Genomic DNA, 23,787 nt, shown 5'->3' on the forward strand with positions numbered 1-23,787 from the left:
ACCTGAGGGGAAAACAGTGAAAGTCTGAAATAGTTATGGAGAGTGAGAAAGCCAAAATGGAGCAAATGAAATGATGAGTGTGCAGCGATGACAGTCCCACTAAGATGGAGATGGTGGTTCTTTAGTAGCATCAGTCCATGGGGCTGTTTGATCTTTTCCAGGATCATGTACCAATCCAGGCATGGGAAATGAAGAACGCAGGTGGTCGGCTTGATCCAGGATTGGACTTTTGTTACATGGGTACCACAGGAAAGTAGAAATAAGTGTTTTGTGAGTTCAGATCATGGATTTTTAAATTAGGGTTCAAAGGCTCAGGCTTATTATCCAAGAAAATGTTTCAGAAAAGACTTTTAGATTGAGATGAAAAGATGAAACAGTTATGGAACAAAATAACGATCAAATGTATGATAGGAGACTATCCAGAGAGTAGGATATTTGAGTAGAATGTTTCAGAAGTGGGGTATGGGTGACTTTAAAAAAAAAAAAAAGTATTTGCTTGGAGATGGTGACTGAAGACAAAGAAAAGGTCAATGACTTTGACAACATGAAGGAAATACGATACTCATTTGTCAGATGGTCCACCCAATATTTGGAAGTACTTTAAGAGCCACTAATCCAACTTCCTTAAAGAGAAACTTATGGTGTAATCTTCCTTAAATCTTGACCAAGTAGCTATCTTCCTAAGCACAAAATCACAACTCATAATAGAACCTCCTCTAGGAATTATTTAACTCCTATTCTCTAAAGTGAGTGTAAAAGTAGTCAGTGATACTTTTGTATTTTATTTAATGACTTTTTTGTGTCATTTGTATTTTTTACTTTTTTTTTCTTTCTTCTTTTTTCTTTTCAGAAAATAGTTGACAGGATTTGGAGAGAAGGAACTCTGGATTCCTTCTCAGTCAATCACTTGAGTGAAACCTCTAGAGAAAGGAGTGATGGAAGTTGTAATGAAACTTCTCTTAAGAGTTGACATTTAAATTCCTTTTCATTGAAGAGGCATGAAATCAATCTCAGTCCCACCCCCTCACCCCACCCACCCCCCATAACCCCCTCCCCACCAGCTACTGATGCCAGCTCCCAGGTTTGGCAGTATATTAGACAACTAAATCTTACTTTTTTTAATCCTCATTATGAATGTAGCCTTGGACTTAATATGCGACCAAACGTAATTCCAAATATCATATTTAGACTTACAAGTTGTAAATCTGTTAGAAGATCACACCATTATCAGCCTCAAGTAGGAAGGCACTCAAGTCTGCCGAATTTCCCCACTTTCTTTCCAAAAATGAATCAAGACCAAGGAAAAAAGTTTTACTTCCCTTCATCCCCAAGGAGGAGGAGTGTTGCTTACTGCCAGCTCCAAGGATATAACGGGCCCATTGAGCTAGAACAATCTAATTAAATCTGAGTAGTAAAAGGGGTCAGAAGACAGATGCTAGGGGCTCCAGGCACAAACCTGGAACTTCTCTTAAGACTTGGTCAGGACTCACTTCTTCGCCCATTGGCAGAGAGAAGTCATTGAATCTGGGACGAGAGCTAACTATTCAACTGATATAGTTGGATGTCCTGAGTGCGTCATTGACCCCACTTTGTTACCACATTTCTTGGTTTCTTTAGCCATCCTGAAGTTCAGTTTGCCTATCCTTCTCCCTCCACGCTTTCGGCAAGCTTAGAACCCAGGTGATCTGATTTGGGGACCCTGGGTTGGTGTTTGAAATGATGTTTTTGTGACATGGAGATTAATACCTGCTAAAGCAAACCCCAAACAAAAAACTTTAAGAAGAGCAAGTGTTAACTGGATAGTATGCATGGGTAGATTTAAAATCTCACAAAAGTTATATAACATTCAGTTTCTATATTTCCCATGTATTATTGTTACTATGGTAATTTCTCTTTTCTTACCATACACAACATTCCTCTGTAATCTCTGTAATCCCATTTAATTCATGACCACCAAGATAATCATAATCCTTATTCTGTCACTATTATTCTTGGGCACCCTGTCAGTCAGTATTCTTAGGCATTTAATTTTACCACGTTAGGTTAAAAAAATGTATAAATTATTGCCTTTGCTGAATCCATTCATTACCAGAACATACTCTCTCATATTTTAAAATGAAAAAAAAATTCTCATTTTACTTCAAACCAGCTAATAAGAAGGTGGACAAATTGCAGGTATTTCGCGGGTTTCGTAAGCCAAGCACAAGTAAATTTAAAAGTGTTATGCTTTGGCCTTTCTCTACAATTTAGTTTGATAGCGGAGCTTATGTTAAATAATCTGCAATGCAAGAAGCTTGCTCCTAACAGTTTTGAAAGCTGTGCCCTATGACCCGATGTCCAGGACTCAGGTATAAAAACAGGCATCCTGGGGAAAGTTATTGAATAGTTAATGCAATGCACATCGTGTCTGACAATTATAAAATGGAGATCCAAAGGGAAGACAGGTCAGTTAGGAATATTTTTTCTCAGCATGATGGTCATGTGTCCTTTACCACAGACACTCCTGTCAGAACAAATCGCCTGCGGGTTCCTGTGGAGCCACACTTTACCATGACTCAATGCCTGCCACCACACATCACACCTTCCAAAAATTACCTCCATCCACTCCTCCACCTGGGGAACTTCTCTTCTTTCTTTACAATTCAACTAAAACCACACCCGGGCAGAACTTTCCCTCATCCGGTAAGCTTCAATGCCACATTGTCTACACCTGCATTTCAGTGTACATTCCATTGCTTATTGAAACTGCTTACTTGCTGGTTTTGCCTCCTTGAAATCAGGGACTATGGCTTCTTAATCCTAGCATACCGAGGATCCCATACAGTGCCTGGCACTTTAGAAACACACAAAACAATGTTTGATTGTGTTTTGATAAAAGCAGTGTTTATAACAGTGAACTCGAGAAGATAATAAGAATTCCAACAAAGGCATGTTATTTAGTAGTGTTATAAATGAGGAAACAACATTTGATAATATGTAAACTAAAATAAATTTAAGAGATGACATCCAACTTAGCGTAAGAGATTTGGTAAGTTCAAAGCTGATAGCAAAAAGAGTAGGCATCTTCTGATGTAATATTAAGAAACGTTAGGCAAATAGGACATAGGAAATGAATGTAGTAAGCAAGGTAAGTCAACTACTTAGAATAAAAAGAACATTACAATTAGTCAAATGGATGTTTTCAGTAACATTTTAGGGGGAAATAAGATCCAACAGATATCAAAAACTGTAGTATACATGAAGGAGAATATTCCATTAAAATGTTTAAATAATAAATGAAACAAGTATAAAACAAGATACTTGAGTTTATAGTTAACTACAAGAGCACCATAAGAACACAAATAACAGAAGGATAATTATTAAAGTGAATAATAAGATAATTCAGAATATAATAAAGAGAGAGGACAAACTGGCAAAGGAAAGGAAGAATTGATTTGTTGAAGAGATATACAGCAAAAGCCAAAGTGGAAACTAATGATGACTGAAGTATGTGTGAGAAACGGAAAAAAATAAAATAAAACAACTACAATGAAGACACAGCACTGTTCTGAAGGGCAAGAGGTATTTGGATTGACATTCAAAATATGAGTTGAAATAAGCAAAGGCTTTCATTTTCATAGATCTTCAAGTGTTTTTCTATGGTTCTGACAACAATGCAAATGGATATTTAACTTATAACGAAATAGAGAGTCTTCTAGGAGAAGAGACACCAGAAGAAGAGCAACTTGAGCTATTTGATGCTGACAGTAACAAGATGTTCTCCTACCTTGAACTAATGAGAGCGTTTGGACTGACCGGTAAGGGCCTTCCAAGGCGGAAATGCCAGAGGTTCAGGGAACAGATAGCTTTGAATATTATAGCCCAAAGCTAGCAAGCCACCCATGGCTTACAATTTTTAGTTTACGAATTGGAATCTAAAAGGAAAGACTATTAGAAAACCTCAAAACTAACAAAAACATGGCATCCCATGCCATACACGATGATAAATGGAGTAACAGATCATTCAGCTTGATTGAATGAAGAGGTTAAGTCATCTGGAGGTTAAGAAAAAGCATTAAAATCTTCCTCTGTACTTACTTAAAGGATTTGAGGATGGCACTCTTAAGACGAAACTTTTTTAAAGCCTGAGTAGTAGAAAGTGATGCTGTAGAAGAAACTAGAAGGCTACCATTCATTTAATAGAATAAAAATACAGATGGCATTAAATCGTAGGGTATCTAAAGCATCTTGTAAAGTTGTAGCGTCTCCCCCCATCTGTTTGTTTTCTAGTTCGTTTTCAAAGAATCAATAATGGAAGGATTTTGAAAACATTTACCATAAATATTTAGTACTTTCTTAACCAATGATGTGGGGAACAGTAGACAGAAATATAGGTGTTTATGAAGGTGTCTGGTAAACTCAAAAATTTTTGACATAAAAAATAAGGGAACATAATTGAATTTAAATTAAAAAGAATAAAGGAAGTGTTTTTAGCTCTTAATTCTTTTGTAGACACACTGGAGCTGACATCTGAAACACGTAGATTAATAGAATAAGCTTGGCCATATAATTAAAATTCCATGTAATCAGATGCTAATTCAATCTCTTTAACAATTGAAGACCAATAAATTATTGAACTGCAGTCATATAAGCAATAGCCAGCAGAGAGAGGTTTGCCCCTTCCCATCTTGGTGTGCACAAACACCACCCCTCCCTACCTACTTCTCCTCATGGTAAAGCTTCGCTCTCAGGGATCATATCAGTTTATGTGGAAGCTGCACTGCTAGATTACCTACAACACAATAGAGCCCACATGCGTATAGAGAGCTGGGTATTACCGAAGTCTTGTATTTGCTAAATCCCATCGATTTCTCTGGGTTCTATATTCAAGATTTAAAGGTTCTTGCTTGCTTTCGCTCCTTTCCACCTTCTCTCTGGTGGAATCAATAAATAAGTAAAATTTTAAAGAAGATGGACTGCCATTCCAAAATGCAAATTGCATGGCTGGAGAAACCATCCATTCAATTCAGATAAGCCTCTCTGGAATATGACTGAAATATACCAAGTGGATGAAAATACATGATGAAAAGCAGACAAGGCATTCTGAGGCAGTTTCCTATCTGAAACTGCTGCTTCCTTCCCAGGTGGCTCTTGCTTTCTACCCACAACCTTGTTCATTGCTACAAGGGAGAGGAACCTGCTGCGACCCTAGGTTGAGCTACATTTTTGAATTCCTGCCACCTTTAAGTGACACCATTAAGGAGTCCTGGGCCTTTCTTTGGCTCTACCAGACAGCTGGCTGCAGTTATAGCATCTTCTGTTAATATCAGAGTTATGAGTGACACTGAATAAGGGAGAGGTCAAGAGAATGCATCCTGGTGCAGATCCTTCTAGGAGCACCAATAATGAACATAAAAGGCAGGCTTCCCCTGGAGAAAGGTAAGGTCTCTCTTCATGCAAACCAGTTGTACAAGAATTTTGACTAATTAAGTGGGGATTAAGAAGGGGTATGTGAGGCTTAACAGTTTCGAGATCACTGAGCTATGCCCGGAACCAGGTCATGGGGTCCCACAGCCGAAAGTGCTGAGCAGAGCCCCGAGGGAATGCGGTACTCACTCAGCCATGGCCTTCCTCCCCACACCTGTAAGGAAGCACTGCCTAAATATTTATTGTTTTGGATGGATCTTACATCCTAAAGGCATTCAGCTAGAGCATACAAGAGATTTTTCTGTTTTTTTTTTTTTTTTTTTTTTTAACATAGCTGGACATTTTCTCAATTTAGCCTTCTGTAGATTTAGGTTTCTTAAACTTCTAAATGTGTCTCCATAGTCTGTTAAAAACAAAACAAAAACATCATTAGCTATGTAAGCATGATCTGTGCACCATGCACCTGGGAATGGTAGGGCCACACAGGAAACACTGAACAGTGGAAAACCCGGGAGAAGAAACTAAAAGCTTGGAGGAGAGAAGTAGCGCGGGGGTGGAGGGGGAAGGGGGAGACCAAGTAAGGGAGGAAATCAGGTTATGAAGTACATAGTTTGAAATCTGGAACTGGAGGCTGACATACTCAAAGTTAATTGTTTTCACATATGCCAAAATCAACCCATCCATTCACTTGATCTATGAAATACCTGAGTAAGTTTCTTCCTTGCTTTCTTCTTCATGAGACACACCCCCCAATGAGAAACTGCCATGTGTCAGCTGAATTCATTGTTTGAGAGAAAATGCTACTCATCAGAGGAATCTAAATCTCAAAGTATTTTTCTTCTAGAATAGAAGATGGGACATTCCTGAAAGAAGATATTCAGAACAGTGGAATGATTTAATAAAAATTTCACCCTATCTTCACAACATTTTACCAAGACATGTTACGGAGTTACATCTTGAACTTGCTAGTTCTTTTGAACTCTCTTCAGTTTCAAAGACATTTTTGTTTCTTGAAATAGACTTTAAGTCCATATACTGGCCTTAAAAAATAGAGAAGGGATTTCTGGTTTGAGTTAATTTTTTAGAATCTAGTTTCTAAAGAACTGTTTGGTATAGTTAAATGCTAACTACACACATGCACACACATGCACAGTTAGTATTGGAATTATATATTAAGATATTTTTATCACTTCGATATATACATCATTAGTATTTTTTTTTCCGATTGGCCAAGGCTTCACTGATTTTGTTCACAATGGCAGTTTTAAGCACTCTACGACTGTCTACTCGTAAGTTGAACTTCCTGTTATATCCAGAGGACAGATTCAGGATCAGAAGCAGAACTGCACATTTTCATTGTATCATAGCCTTGGGCTTTTTTAGATACCTGGTCTCTAACCACCAGTTCCTTTGATTTGTGAACAAAATGCATTCACCCAGAAATATAATACCACAGAGTATCATCAACATGAAATTTAACATTATATGCAATTTACCTAAGATATTTATACTCAAAACTTCCAATTTCCTGCTAAAAGTCATACTCATAATCTTCACCCAAAATTTCATAAGGGTAACTAAAGCAAAATTAGCATAAATTTTAAAAATTTCCTTTTAAACGTATTAGTTGTTTGACATTCCAATGCAGTGCTATGGCAAGTAACAGAGTAATAGGTCCCTTCAATAGCAAAATTACGTTTGTATCTAAGATCTCAATAGCAAATTATTCTTGGTTACACTGTCTATTACTTATTTCTGACCTAAATGGAAAATTGATCTTAATATTAGGACTAAGGGTCCATGGCTTAGTGGAAATTACCTTTTAAAAGTAGGGATACTATATTGAATTCACACTAATGCTGTCTTTGTAATGAGGAATGATTGCTTACTCCACAAAACAGGTTACTGAAAGAGTAAAAACTAATTGTAGATAGAAACCAACATGGCATAAAATATTTTTAGTCATATAAAATTCAGTGAGAACTTCAGGTTTTATTAGTGAATAAACGAAAATGCTTTGTAATACCTGATATTGTTACTATTGGTGTTAGACTTCTTTGTGTAGATTTACACTATTATAATTGGTTTATTTGAATAACAATTTTACATGTAATTCTTATTTTTCAGTCCACTGGGATTACATTTTTCTCTTGAAAAAAAAATCTGCTGGTTTTTTTACACAAAGCAAATTGTCAGTAATCTTGTGGACTGTATGAATTCTTTCTTAAATTTTGTCTTATTACCCCTGGGGATAAAAATACATTATATGTTTATAAAAAAATAAAAAATAAATTAAAAATTTAATAAAAAAATGCATAGGAAAAGACAAACATTAAAAAAATATATATGTCTTATTTACCCAAAAATAAAGAATGTCAATTACATAACTATTGTGTGCCTTTCAGTTTCCATATTTTGACAAATAAGAGCAGCCATGCTCTTCTTCCCCTAGCTCCAACTTAACAACCCAAACACCCAAGTCTATGATAGGGAGCCTGAAACATTGTGCAGTTTGTAGAAAAGTGACAATATGAAGATTTTAATTGTGTGGATTCCTAAGACACTTATAAAATTTGTTAGAAAAATGTTTGTCTTCCAAAAATTTCACTAACATTTTTGCACAAAACATAGATTTTCAACACCAGCTGAAAATCTTACCCTTCCAGAAATAAGGAGAATGAGAAGCCCTTTACTGCACATTTTAGAGTATTTTCACCAATAGAATCCATATAATTCTTAAACTTTGTCACGTGAGATTTAATTTTTCTCTTTCAAATGTTTTTTATTATACCGGTTATAAATTAGCATTCTCTGTGATTTAATATTTAGAAACCGGCTGAATTACTTAGAAGCAAAAATGAAAATGAATTATACTTTCAATAATAGGACAGATTATGAACTATTCCTTGAAATGGTTCTGTCGCCTTGTTTTGGGTCTCTCATTTTTAAACCTTTTCTTTTCACAGTGGAGTCACTCAATTTTAGTAGCATTTTGGGCTTTGGTGAGGACTTGGGCTGTGGAGAGAGAAGACAGGACAACTCGGACAAACAGTGAGCCACTAGCACCTCAGACACCACGGGGGTGAAAAGACGACTCAGGAAAGGGTTGCTGAATAAATGAATGATACATATTTTTTCAAACAACACCTTTCAAAATCTCAAAGTGCAACACCGTGACAGAGGTTCGTCGATTCAGGACTAACAACCACAGATTTGAGTGCTCATTTCATGCTGGCCGTTATGCTAAATAGCCAAACACACACACAGTGTATTTAAAACATTTAGAATGGTGGCCAGTACAGAGAAAGCATGTGTGAGCGTGTATTCATGGTAAGTCCATGAAGTAATTATCACTAGCCAAATCAGAATTACAAAAGTTGAAGATTAATAACTGTTGGAGTTCGCTTCCAACATCAGGACCCAAGGACAACCAGAACTTGGGTTCAATAGAGAATTCTCTGGAAAAAAAAAAAAAATGATGAGGATGTTCCTGATTAAGCAAGTCATGCCCCAAGAGTTGTATTACTAACCGCCACCAAGCGAGTCGGTAGTGAGTGTGGGGTTCACTGTGAAGGGTCTTGTTGGCTACTCAGTGCTTCTACAATACCCCCATGTGTATCTGCTATAGCCATCAGCACTTTACACTGTAATTACTTATGTGTCCATATCTCCCACAAGACCATGAGCTCCTTAAGAGAGAGATGGACCTTGTCATTTTAAGTTCCCCTCGTATCTGGCATACTGTCCGGTGTGTCACGGGCATCCCCCGAATGTTGAAAGGAGGCCACTCTGCCCTGACAGTTCCTAAATTCTAGGATAAATAGATATTTTTTATTGAATTTACTTCAGTTGTGTTATTTCAGAGGTGGTGCTTACCACCTCTGGTAACATTTATAAATAGTAACAGTCCACAAAATGTTCTCCCAATAGAACGAACTTCCGTCAATTTCAGTGCATGTATTATACCCCGTAACATCCAATTACAATGTTTAACATGCTTAATTAGGGTGCAAAGCTGGAAGCAGGCCACTGAGGCAGGTTATCAGAATCTATCAGACCACTTGAACATGGATATTCTTACAGTCTTGGCCGAAGCAGAAAATGTGTGGAGTATAAAAACCAGGATGCTACATCTGACTCTGGAGTGTCTTACCACTACCAGTCCCTAGCAGGGAAGGAGGCAGTCAGAGGTAGATGGCAGATCATGGAGTAGGGCAGTCCTCTGAGGACCCAGTGTGGTGGATTCTCGCCCAGTTGGAAGGAGTGCTGTGTATCACAGCGTAGGGGTGGGTGGTAAATACATGGTTGGATAACGTACACGGGTGGTTCTTTGAGGACAGTATCCCTGAGCCTACAGAGACCTTATTAGAAAATGATCAATGTAGTACCTGCCAGTCTGAGATTGTCCTCACATTTTAATACAAAGTTTCTATGGTCTCAAGAAGAATCTCTAACTTTCAACTTCAATCACTAACCATGACTTTCACCCAAATATTACTTTCCTTCAATCCTGAACATTCAAATTCTGCCCCTACATCTATGTGGAGGGATATTAAAAGTTATGGTTCTAAAAGAAAAATGGGTTGATGTCTTAATTCTTATTTGCATTTGATATGATGATGACCAGCTATGAAAATATTTGCAGAGGCTCTTTTTAAAAATAAAATGAATAAATACCTTCTTGAAAACTTTACTTTATTAGAGAATCTAGCCCAAATGTGGAAAATTTAAAATCACTCTATTTACCAAAACTGGCTAACAATAAGCTTACTAGGAAAAAAGAAAAAAGACAGAGAGAACAACAATGATCAGTAAATGCCTACACTTAACATTCTTCTGGGATAATTTTAAGATCCATGTGGATGTACTTATAAGGTCAATCCCTCTATTTAATAGTAATAAAAAAATTCCCATATAACATTTTGTTTTTTTCACTCATATACACATATAAAAGTTGGGAAACATGTCTCAAAAACATGTTTATAATGGATATACATACTATTGTGAAATATAATCTGAATAAAAATTTTATTCCAACAACATTTCTCTATTTTAAATCATGTTTATTGTTTAAGTTTTTATCACAGTGGAGATTAATTTATGCTTAATCATCCATGGAGTGACTACTGTCAACTTCATCCAATTCCAAAAAAGTAAGTCAACTCATTCATACACTCTAAGTCTGTTCCCATCCCACCATTCATTGCCTGTGCCTTTTTTCCCTTTTAACGGCAACATAACGATAAGATTGTGAAAAGGTATAACTAATAGACTTATATGTATAATACTATTTCTTCAAGTATTCAGAGAGCAGTACGTCTGTCTGCATTGTACATTAGGAAACTATTTGTGACATAATTTCTAAGTAGAGGAGAGTGGCTCCTGGTGGGAGTGTAATGAAATTGTATGTCATAGTGTATGACAAGGATTTACAGCATTCTAGAATTTTCACAACTCTTCCCATGTTAGTGAATGTCATTAGGTGAATGTATGTTTCTACTCTCAGCTGTCAGACATGGGATCTCCAACTACGAATAAATAAGCATACACTCAACACGTGTAGTGCAAATGCTAAGTAAACAGAATGACATGGAATAAACTCATAGTTGCCAACTAGTGAATGGTTCAGCCGGGAGGTCCTGATTTTATGATGTCCGTGACGTGCGTCCTTATTCTCCAGTGAACACTGTCACTGTTCCATGTCAGCCACAGTGACTTGAAAACTCTACTGAGGTGGGGCGTGAAGAGGTGGGGCGTGAAGAAGTGAAGAGGGAAGTAGAAACTCATTTTCACAAGCAAGAGATACAATTTCTCTGTCACTTCTGTGAAACCGGTAAAGTCTATCTGTTAACAGAATCTCAAACCTCTCAAAGAAGGTACCAAGAGGGAGAACTGTAAATGTCCCATTTAATTAAATGTTGGCACCTACGTAATATGGATTGTGTGGCCCAGACAACAAAAAGGATGAAGAACATGTTTTTTAAAAGTTAAAATTTTGGAAAGATTAACACCTGAACATTCAAAAATTACATTATAAAAAAATCCATCAGTTACAAAAACATTCAAATAACGGCCCTGTTTAAAGATGCCACATAAGGAATAATCTTCAGTATTTTGAACAAAAGTCAGAGTTTTGTAGCTTTGTCTTAATTACGCATTTAACACAAAGTTATTCATTAAAATGAAATAGAAAAAAAACTACAAAATTCTTTCAGAGGAAAATTATTGGTAGGGGGAAAACAAAAGTAAAATGTGACAACCGATTTGTAAGTTTACTTAATTGCATGTATTTTTCCCCCAGAAGGGTCCACAGCCTATAAGAAAAAGAAAACAAAAACAAAAAGGCAAAACAAAACAAAAAAACTAACACAAACAAACAAAAAACCCCAAAAAAGTATAAAAACGGTGCCATGTATCTTTTCATTTTCTTCCACTGCATTCAGTTTTGAGGGAAAAGTGTTCTTTCATGGTAAAGTGTTCTGAGTTCACATATATTAAATTCTAGAAAAGAAACATTTGGAGCCTTTCAAATTCATTCTTAAATGAGTTGTACCTTCAACAAATATGCCAAGCAGCCACCTAAAAATTCTCTTAATTAGGAAACACACATACATACACACATGCACGCAAACAAACAAATCTTCTTCAAAGAAAAGAAACCATTCCTCATCTGGGACACACACGTATCAAGATTCAAAACTAAGGTCTGACACGGTCACTTAATTGATTTAAATAATTAAGGCTTCTAAAAGGTTCAGTGCCAAAACTCTCTGTATCAGTATTCGAATAAGATACATTTTTGCATTTTAGGTTTGTGCTTTTTACAGCCATCTTAATTCCATAGAATTTTGTTAGTAAGATCAGGTAACGGAGTTTTAGAATTGTTTACTGACATTTAACTTTTAGTAGTTGTTAGACTAAATTATAGTGATAAAAGTTGAATGACTGAACAGATTTGTTACTATTCTGTGGGCTGTTGGCTCATTTCACCTTCTTTTCATGTTTAATATGGCCATTTCTTTTGTACTTGCCATTGAGGATTCCATTATGGTAATGTCCATTAACTGTGCTATGCTTATTTCTAGACCACAAACTTTTGATTTTTCTGTAGATAAATTTTGTCACCCAGGACAAGAAAAAGTAGAACAAGGCAGCACCAAGCAAAAGCACAAAGGCTATATCCAGTAAAAAATACTGACAGAAAGAGATTTGATGGACGGCGGCACGTAGGTGATGGGCTCCGTTGTGACGAAGAATGTAATCTATCCAATAGACAGTCCGATTGACAGGGTGACCAGGCTGATCCTTGTGGATTTCTGAAAGCTTCTGGGCCCTCTGACGGTAGCTATGGAGCGGAGAGGGAGAACACAGAATCTCGTGTCACTATAAGGTTCAGTATTAGGACTTTCTCATTCTAAAAGTGAGGAAAGTAATAAAACCAACTATTCTTTATTAAGTACCTATTATGTGCCAAGCACTGTGTTAATGCTTTAAACACACTATCTTGTTTTACGACAATAAAATAAATTTTAAACAAGTGAGGAAAATGAACTCGGAGAGACTGAGTGAGCTGATTATGATTACAAAGTTGAGATTCAGATTCAAGTGTTTCTGACTCTAAACCCCAGTTTTGTTTGGTTTGTTTTGCTATACCATACCTCTTACCCATACATACTCCCTCTCTCCCTATGCTTTTAAATACTATTAGCCAATGAGTCTCAACCAAGAAGAGGTGTGTATTTATTAGATTCTAAACAATAGAGATGAGGAGAAATGCAGAATTTTGTCCCAACACCTTTTTTAAGCAATGAAATTTAACTTTGCTCTGATTTAAAATAACATTAAGTGAAGGTGTGAGGTTATTATACTTATTCAACAGAGGAAAAGGAGTTGAGAAACACCACTATGAAGCCATCCACAGATAACTGTCATATGGTGCATATATATACATATATATAGTTTTTCATTTATATATAAAATATATAAATAAAATAAATATATACATATATACATATAAAAATATATTAAATATATAAAATAGGTAAAATATGTATATATTTCATATATATGTGTATATGTATATATACATATATATGCATATATGTATATATATAGTGAAAATACCCTCTTAAATGGTTAATAGGAACTCAGAGTACCTCTGTATACTTGAAGACTGCACAACTGGGGTTTAATTGCAGTCTGACGTATGACTATAGTGTGGCCTCTGATTAGGCCCTGTTTGTATCTCAGAGAACACTGACAGAGGGATTGTATGTGGATAATCCAACCTTTTGCTTTTTTCTGTAGACCAAATCCAATCCCTGAAGCTCTGCAACTATCTTTCCCCCACCTCCAACAAACTTCACTTTGGGGCTCTATTTTACAAACCTTTCTTAAAAAGCCTATAAAATACTTAATCATTTTTCATAAAATCATGTCTTGAAAAACACTCAACTTTGAAAGAAGAGATACAGAACACAGAGGGATCCCCATACTCAGGCACCCCGGTGCTCCCAGTGCCAGAGCTGGGATCAAGACACTAGATCCTTTAAGAGGTCAGAGCAGGAAGGCTGCCTCTGAGCCCACTTAAGGCAGCATAAAGAACCTCAGTGGACCTGAATCCAGCCTTTTATATGGAAGCTGCATCATTTTCTGTGAAAGAATTTTTCTTATTGTCAGTTGTTTCTTAGACTATGACAATGTTTTTCAATCCAGTGTTTACCCATACCCTGCAGGTATAAACAGAAAAAGCATATAGCCCTCCAAATTCTACTGTCATATGAAATGCAAGATTAACTGAATGTCATATAAAAATGGGGAATACTGCTGCGTTGTTTTAAAACTACATGAGTCATCTCTCCAGACCCTTTGGGACTCAGTGGTTAACTGGGTTAACACAAGAAATCAAATATTTAACCAAATCAAATAAATAAAGATTCTGATTAGTCATGCACCTGAGTCAATAAATCTCTGTGTTTTGGTGATACTCGTCCTAGGGAAACCCAGCACCAGTCAATACAAAGGGCACCAGCTTTGGAATCAGATAGTCCTGGTTCAAATTTCTACTCTAATAGCTGTGCAACTATGGGCAAATTACTTAAGCTCTCTGAGTTTCAAGTGCCTCCTCTTTATAATGTCATTAATGAAAACAGATATTACGAGTATTAAAATGAGACACAGAACACAAAATTTGACACATTTTTAGGAACCCGATGACTGTTCCCACTGGAATTTCTCCCTCAATTTGGCAAATCCTGGTAGAATATCATTCAAGGTCATACCTGGCTGGCCGTATGATTGCTGTCTTTATTTTTCAAATTACATAAGATGTACAGAAAGCACCAGACACAAGAATCTAAAGGATATTTCTGTAACTGGTTTATTGACAACTTCTTGGTAATAATTGGTTACTGACAATATGCTGTGGTATTTATCTTTCATTTGCTTTCATATTAACTAAAAACTTACCTGGGATTATTGATAACTTTCACCAATGCTTCATACAGCTCTCCTTCAGTAACAGTCTTCCATTCTAGCAATATCCCCATGCCTTTTGCCTGGACCCGAGTCATAGTATCATAGTGGTCTCCAAAGAGTGGGATTCCCACTACAGGTACACCGTGATACATAGTTTCAAAAATACTATTCAAACCACCATGGCTCAGGAAGGCTTTAATATTTGAATGCCCTAAAGAAGGATTAAAAAAGAAAACAACTTACAGTACTATATATTATTCTAAGAGATCTTCCAGGAATCTCTTAAAAATCTACCCTATAATAAATATACATTTTAGATACAGATTTTAAAGGCATAAATTCACTGATTCCTCTTCTACATCAATTAAAATGCTTATTATAAAAAAACAATGAACTGATTTGTATATATTAGTTAAAAGCAATTTTTAAATAGCTAAAATTTATGGCTTTAACTTTTCCTCAAACACAAGTATCAACTGACTAGCCACATCTATTTAAGTGGCCAATAATAAATAGGAAGTCAATGAAAGCAAGAAATGCCAAGAATACCAGGGTGCAACCACATTCTACTAAAAACAGACAGCCACTTCTGGATACCCAAGAATTTATCCCTCTCTTTATATATATTTTTTAAAGATTTTATTTATCTGAGGGAGAGAGAATGTAAGAGAGCACCAGCAAGGGGAGCAGCTGAGAGAGAGAGTAGCAGACTCCTCACTGAGCAGGGAGCCTGATGTGGGGCTCCATCCCAAGACCCTGAGATCATGACCTGAGCTGAAGGCAGACGCTTAACCAACTGAGCCACCCAGGTGTCTTGGCATTTATCTGTATTAACAGCAGAACACACTTTGTAAAAAAAAAAAAAAAAAAGGTTAAGATGTGGGGCTGGACTCCTAAAGACCATGAAGAGTTTATGTGCTTATCCAAGGAGGAAAACTGTGCAGTACAAAGTATTTACAATATTCAAGTCATATCAGCTTCTGTGCTTCACAATTTTAGGGTCCAATTTCACAGTCTGGGGATATAAACAAGCAGGGGCTGACACATATAAAAATTAGTTGTAAGTGATGGAACATCATGTAACATCTAGTTGTCACGGAGATAAAAGAAGATAATTTATCAAAATTAATGAGGTATTTCCAAACCCAGATCTCCCCCTGAGCAGCCTATATTTCAAAAAGGGACCAAAAGCCTTGTGTAAGAAGTGTAGGACAAAGAAACACTGCACTTAGAAAGTGCGTGCCATGGTCAGAAAGGAACTACAGCTCACAGAAACAAATCTTTAAATATTCACACCCCAGGTACAGTACTGACTCTGGGTGTTGAACCTCCATCTCAGCTGGGCACTGGGACACTCCCACCCTATATCTAGCACGGTTAGTCACTCAGTGTCACCTCTGCCTATAGATGGCTTCTCAACTCAGCCCATCTAATGGACCTGCCCTCTCAGTGCATTTCAAACTTTCTTCTTAGCAGCAAAACCTTCTCTTTGAGTAAAACCTTACTACCAAGTCCTGCAGTGACAAATGAGACAATGCTGGTGGGTGGGAGGGCAGGGGGGAGTATGGAAGGAAGGAAGGAAGGGGAAAGACAGTGGTTCGGCTCCTACTTCTCATCCCGAAGGAATCTTCTGATCATGGTGAGGAGCCAAAAGAGGACCCACAAAGTCCTATCTGGTGATAAAAAGGACACTAATCTTGGCAAAGGCAGAGAACTAGGATTCTGAGGAACCCGGAAGAGCTATGAATTTGAGGAGGGCCACTGGGTGTGAACCACTGCATAGCTAGACCTCGCTGTACAGCCTCTCTGAAAAAACCCTTGAGAACAGCTCAGATGTTCTCAGATCATGGTATCACACTGTGGCCCTGAAGGAGCAGGCAGTCAAGATTCTCTTATTTCAATTTCTTGCTTCTTTCTACCTTCCATGGAATCTGAAGTCATAATAGTAAAGACATTAAAAAAAAATGAAAATGAGATACAAGTATTAAAAAAAGGTAAATTGCCCTGTTTCTTCTTCAATTTTGTCATTTACAGAATAATATATATAATGAACTAGATGAAAAAAATTATATAAGGAAAATTCCTTGCTGTTTTTCAGTTATAAAATTCAATTTGCTGGTTTTTAGGATGGGTCACTTTATTGCATCTAAAAAATACTTTTCAAAAGCCTATTTTTAAGAATATTATATAGAGCCACTTACATACCTCACCGTTTTTCAGTTACAAAATTCAATTTGCTGTTTTTTAGGATGGGTCATTGCAGCTTCTAAAAAATACTTTTCAAAAGCTTACTTTTAAGAATACTGTTTATTTTTTTTTTAAAGATTTTATTTATTTATTTGACAGAAATCACAAGCAGGCAGGGAGGCAGGCAGAGAGAGAGGGGGAAGCAGGCTCCCTGCTAAGCAGAGAGCCCGATGTGGGGCTCGATCCCAGAACCCTGAGATCATGGCCTGAGTCGAAGGCAGAGGCTTAACCCACTGAGCCACCCAGGTGCCCCTAAGAATACTGTTTAAAGACACTTACATAATCTGGTATATTTTAGTATTATTGAACAGATGATGGCCAATATTGCCAAAACTCAGTACCATTTTATCACTTCCTTAATATCTTAAAGCATAATATGGCATCATGTTTTCCCAGAAATTTAATGAAATTCGTTTTACTATCTATGCTTATTCAACAGTTAAATTACGTATTTCAAATATCTTAAAATAAATGCATAGAATTGTTATTTTAGTTTTCATCTGAGGGTCAGATTCTCAATAAATAAATAAATTATGTGTTTATTTAATAAAATGTTTCAAAAATGTCTGCTGACTTAAGGGGAAATCTAAACAGATGAACCAAACCAAGATAGGATGTTTATTGGCCTAAAGATGTTTCCTTGGCCTTTTGCTTCTCTTTGGTTTCAAATAAACGAGTAACTTTGAATTCTTCTGAGTTTTCAGATAAGTCTGTAATAAAACTCTCAACACAAATCTGTATTTTCATTGTTTTTACTACCTTTATCTGATTAGTCTAATCAGGTATAACTTTATTCACTGCCAGTTTATATAGCTTATTAAGTTTATTTTCCCAAGTGACTGGTCAAAAAATTTTAATTTATAGACCAAAGGATTATACTTGACAAATTACTTTCCAATAAAGACTTGACTTCTTGGCCTGAAATCTGAGATGAAGACACTGGATGACACGGCGACTCTTTCATAAACTACACACATATTAGAGAAGATGTCCACATGCAAAAATCACATTTATACAATTCAGATCCAAAAGCCAAGTAAGTACCTACATGCAGCTGACTTACCAAGCAGGTCATTTTGTGGTAACCATTCTATGAGCTTAGTGTTGTTTCCTAGATTCTTTGGTTTGGTTCCAGAAAACCTAAAATGTACATCATCAGACAATGAATCTTTCAAAAATCCAACTTAACTCCTGGTACAGACTCTGTGGTTAAATTATCAGATTTAAATAAATGTTACATGATCTTTTGTTGATATTTTAAGAAGGAAACCATGCTTTAGCAACAAGAAAATTTTGATATTCTTTTTCACATTTTCACTGATTGAGATTAAAAACAAATAAACGAACAAAAAGCACTTGGCTTATATTGAGATTTTCCTTCAGTTCTTCTCACCCAATTATAGTGGGTAAGGGGGTGGGGTGGGAAGCATCCAAATTAACCTGTTCTAGAAAGTCACTCTCCAGCAGGACCCAGAAGGAGAAACGCAAAGAAGCAGGGAGGCCCCGCTGGGCAGTGGATAGAGCCTAAGGAAAGGTGTGAGAATTGGAAGAAAGCAGGAAGTACTCTCCTCTAGCTTGGCCCCGGAGACAGGGGTTCTGTGGGCAAAGGATACAATTCAGTGGTTTCTTAAAGATCAAGATCTTTCCAAGATAAACCATGAACATGTTTAATGACTGAGGGAGTGGCAAGGGTCTGAACTGAGCAGACACAAACTGTCCTCAGCAAAGCAGAAGGATGCTTTCTGGATTTCCTAACAGAGGAATCACAATCGAACTGGCATCCAAAGAAGTCCTAAACGGTGGGGATAAAAATATGTGTCCATTTCATAGCTCAGATAGGAAAAGCGGGACCTAATCTTTACACAACTGTTATAAAGGAAAAACCTATAGTATTCAGACCCTACTAGTAATGGCTTGAACCTTTGGGGCCGATGTCGGTCACTGCAGGATCCCTGGATCCCAAGGGCAGTGGCAGGGACTAAAGAGATCCACGGTACATGGTGTTCAGGTCTGACGTTTACATGGTGGGCTGGGAAGTTCAGAGACGGACATCTGTTGGCAGGGTCTCCCAAAGGAAGCTGGGGGCAATCTATGGATCTGCTTTAACCAGCATTAACTGGCAAGTTACTGTGTTTTTAAAAACCCAGTCTCTTGGATAAATGAAATAAAAAAGCATGTATAAAGGACAAACAGTTCCATGAAACATTTTACCTGTTTATTCATGCACCCATCATTCTTTACCTCTTTCCAACACTGATGTGGAGGTACACAGAAGGTATCCAGAAATGCATGTAATTACAACAATTTTTTTTTAAATGGCAATAACTAAGAGAAGAAGAAACAGGATATAAAGCTGAAGGTAACATAAAAATGCACCCGAGACAAGGATAAATCATTCTGCATCAAATTTTCTTTGCAGGCTATATAGGCTTAATCTCTCTCTCTCTATCCATCACAGAGTCTCATAAATTAGTCCCTAGATTTTAACAGGCTAAGAAACAGAATGAGAAGTCAGGGGCATCCTGCTGTTCTTGCTTGGAAGCCAGTGTGCTGTGTGGACTGGGACCTGCCGGCTAAGCAAGGAGATCCCGAAAATCAGCAGTGAAGAAACAACTGGCATGATTACCTTACCTCCAGATCACTTTCTGGGGCAGTCTCCCCAGAGCTCCAGCCAGCTTGTTAGCAATGTCTTCGGACAGGTACTTGACACCAGCTCCAAAAGATACCAGGACAAAGCCATGTTCGTTAGCACCATTTACCCACCTCTGGAGATCCTATCAATCAAAATGCGGCAATTAATTTTATGAAAGGCCAACATAGTTCATAATCAGCATCATCAAGAGCCCAGTTTTTAAAAAGTATTCAGGTAATTTTCTTAAACAATTAGGGAGTAGCAGATATAAAATTTTTCTCTAAATAACTGCTTCTGTTTAAAACAGTTCATCTGACAACACTAACTGAAACAAGGAGGTTGAATGGCTAATTTGGTTAAGATCAACAAATAGCAACAAAAAATCAGTGTCTAATGGCCCAAGATCCCAGTCAGAAAACTGAAACATGTTTAAAAACACGGTCAGGGATAAATTTGTATGAGGAGGGCGCTGGGGCTGCTCAGTCCTTTAAGTGTCTGCCTTCATTTGGCTCAGGTCAAGATTGGATCCAGTCCTGAGTCCCACACTGGGTTCCTTGCTCAGCGGGGAGTCTACTTGTCCCTCTGCCCTGCCTGCCACACCCCCTTGCTTGTGTGCACTCTCTCCCTCAAACATATAAAATCTTTTTTAAAAAATTGTATGAGTATACAAGTGAAAGATGTGGACTGGACATAAAACAAAAACATGAACTACCACCCTCACTCCTACCCAGGAAGATTTCTGGTTAGGAGTGGGCTGGCTTTATCTCGGTCTAAGCTCTGTCATTTTCATCTCTAAGAGTCAGACTGTGTTATACGATAAGAAAGACAAGGAGTTAGCTGACAGTTCCACAGATCCATAGGCTTAATGAGTTGTACTCTTTCTCTAAATATTGCTCCGACTCACGGAGAAAACAAAGCACGCATGCTCTGTAGTGAGGCGTCCAGGGTTTCTGGAACTCTCTGAGTGGTTGCTCTCCTCACGGTGCGGGAAAATGCTAAATTCCAAACCTGTCCTTAGACAGCCAACAGATGCCGGCCCATAGCAGATCCGAGGTTAAGGAGGGACAACTCTAACACTGCAGGAATCACTCCCCTTTTGGAGGAAGACACATTCACAGATGTTTGCCAGTGTGGTTGACTTATACTGAAAATGAAAGCCGTTAGTTTTAAGCGATACTATCCTTGCTTTGTTTTATTCTGTAGGCACAAACTTGTTTTTATGGTACATCATCCCCTTGAATAAGTCTTTTGTCAAAGACACTGAGCTTCAGGTTCCCATATGAAAACTAACAGAGCCACAGCACTTTGAGGAACACAGAATTTCACTGCAAGGAAAACAAATGTTCTGTCTGTGGACAACACCTCTGCCGTAATGTAGGCACGAAAACGGGGGACAGGCCCACTCTGTGTTCACGATGGACAGAGTGAGCTGTTTCTCGGACCCTGCGGGTCTGTCATTCAAGATGAAGGAGTTTTGTCATCCATGTTCTTGGCATTTCACACCCCTTTCTGACACCCCGATTTATTGCCGGGCAGGGGGATGGTAACTGCACAGGAAGCACTGTCATCTAGAGGGCATCACCACCTAGCTCCATAGCAAGTATTTTTATGAGTATCAGCCCCCACCCCACCGACATCTTCCTTTCCTTTGTTTTTCTCCCTTTCTTTTATCACTTAATGAGATCTGTATTAACTACTCTATTGTACTCATTCTTAGCAGGAAAGAGAGGGCCACATTTTATGTCCAAAATGAGTTAGTAAGTAGTGTCACTGGATGACTGGGATGATGAGGGAAGGAGGTCACCCTTCCGGCTACTGAGTGGGTAAAACTGGTTGTGATTATTAATAAAGCTTTCAATTTACACTCTACTGCACTGACCAACAATATCCCACGTACTAAAAATATAACAGTGTTATCTGTGGATTCAAAATAAGAAACAAGAGCAAACTGATTTTAAATTTTCATTTTAGAGATGGTCCTAAGCCAGATGTACTTAAAACAATATGAACGCTGCACAGTAAATGACTGTAATACTATGTTTTATCCCTATGGTTTGTCTTCAAGTAATTTATCATCTAACTGTCCAGTTCTCTAAAGATTAAAATTTCAGGGTCAATGCCATTTTTAAAAAGCTTACATTCAGATATACCAATCCTTACAGTCATAATATTATTTAAATTTGCTTCCCAAGGACTTAAAATTCTTTGAGTTTGAACTGACTCTATGCAATAAATACTTAAGTTGTTCGTTCTTTGTTCTGCATGAAACAAAATAAAATCCATTAACCTATTTTTCTAGATTTTTTCCAGCCATACTCATTAACCATTTACAAGAATATATTCAAGTATGTAGCCTTTATTGATATGAAAGGGAGTAGAGAAAATTTACTCATTGTACTTCCCTTTAGGAAAAGCGCTCAGCATTTTTAGAAGATAATACTCCAGTTGGCTTAGAATGAGGCAAGGTGATTTCCAAATTGTTATTCCCTGGCCTGCCTGGAGGAAGAGGGGATGTGAAAGGTCAGAGAAGAAAACAGTGAGCTGACTAGGGTCCTGGACGGAAACCCTTCCCCATGATCTCTCATCTTCAGCCTAAATTCACAAAATGTTTGGTGTGGCTGATGTTTTATGGAAACACAGAGGGGCTGGGTTTGGGGTCTGGCTGACAAGGGAGACAGACAGCAGGAACAGCTGCACCAGACAGAGGCTGAAGGGATCCCGAATTTGCTGAACTCATGGTGAAGATTTGGGAACCGGAACTTCATGAAAAGTATGCCTGGCTCTCCGAAGGGTGGAGAGGCCCCAGGTGGCATCTTGTCTCAGTATACACAGGCAGTATTTTCTGGAATTTAAGATTCTGCAATTATAAAGTGAAACTGATTTAATAACAACTCTTAAAAAAATAACCTTCATAATAAATGTGTTCAATGTAAAAAAACAAAACAAAACAAAACAAAAACAACCCAATCCTGGATATTTAACACTGTCAAAGATAAAGGTATTTTAGAATGTCCTTGCTCCCTGACAAACACCAGGTAAAAATATAGAGTTAAAAAAAAAAAAAACCCTCATTTATAATATCAACAAACCATATACATCTAAGAGTAAAGTAAGCCTAACAAAATACACAAGATGTACATGAAGAAAAAGTTACTGAAGGCCAAAAAAAGAAAAACTAAGTAAGTGGAGAGACGTAACATGTGACAGGAAGGAAGAAACATCAATGTCCTGAAGATTTTGTTTTAATAAAATTAAGTTCAATGCATTCCCCACCTACATTCCAAGAGGACTGCTATGGAACTAGAGCAGAGTCTAAAATTCATCTGGGAAAGAAAATATACAAGAAAGGCTAGGAAGATTTTGAAAAAGAACAGGGAAAGAGAGTTTTCCTTGTAGATATCAGAATGCACTCCAGAATTTAGAGTCCTCTCTATGAAATATTCAGTTTTAGAAGAGACTGCAATGGAAGGGGCAGTAAGCTAGATTGCTGTCTACACAGAACTGAGCATTTCCATCAGTAGGCACAAGTCACCCATCACGGACGCAGAAAAAAGGAGGCTAGATCCCTCCACTAATGTAAGAGTTGCAGGAGCATTAGAAAGTCAAAATGAATTAGAATATATGAAGTATTTGAAAAAACTCCCCAAAAGATATTTTTACTGTTTCTGGGTGTGGAAGGCCTTCCTGGTCCAGTCACAAATTCCAGGAGTTATAAAGAAAACACTAAGAGATCTGACTACAAAACAATAAAACTTCTACAGTATAAAAGTAATTTTTAAAAGGAAAATAATAACAATAATAAAAAATAGATGCAGAAATATTTTCAATATACATAGTAAAAGATTTATATCCAAAACAAAATAATGAGAAAAGAATTTTCACAAACAACCTCAGGAAACACCCATTTCAGAGATGGAAAGCAAATGGCATTCACATGGAAAGATGCTTAGCTTCACACGCTAGCCAGAGAAACACAAATTCAAATTGTTTTCATCTCTTATTCTCTATAGTCTCCACAGTCCTCT

The 23,787-nt window shown here is 37.3% G+C and overlaps 1 protein-coding gene across 3 annotated transcripts in view; it reads right to left on the minus strand.

Moving 5' to 3' along the window:
• Positions 1–10,448: 10,448 nt before the first annotated feature.
• The window catches only part of UGT8 (UDP glycosyltransferase 8), an 89,366-nt gene continuing 76,027 nt past the window's right edge, over positions 10,449–23,787 (minus strand). For all 3 annotated transcript variants that reach the window (XM_045998011.1, XM_045998009.1, XM_045998012.1), the window contains exons 3-6: positions 19,762–19,904; positions 18,194–18,270; positions 14,875–15,094; positions 10,449–12,751 (exon numbers count right to left, since the gene is read on the minus strand). In XM_045998011.1, the coding sequence (XP_045853967.1) occupies positions 12,388–12,751; positions 14,875–15,094; positions 18,194–18,270; positions 19,762–19,904 (804 nt within the window). In that variant the 3' untranslated portion in view covers positions 10,449–12,387. The remainder of the gene's footprint in view (positions 12,752–14,874; positions 15,095–18,193; positions 18,271–19,761; positions 19,905–23,787) is intronic.

The sequence above is a fragment of the Meles meles genome, chromosome 2 (genome assembly GCF_922984935.1).
Source record: "Meles meles chromosome 2, mMelMel3.1 paternal haplotype, whole genome shotgun sequence".
Taxonomy (NCBI): Eukaryota; Metazoa; Chordata; class Mammalia; order Carnivora; family Mustelidae; genus Meles; species Meles meles.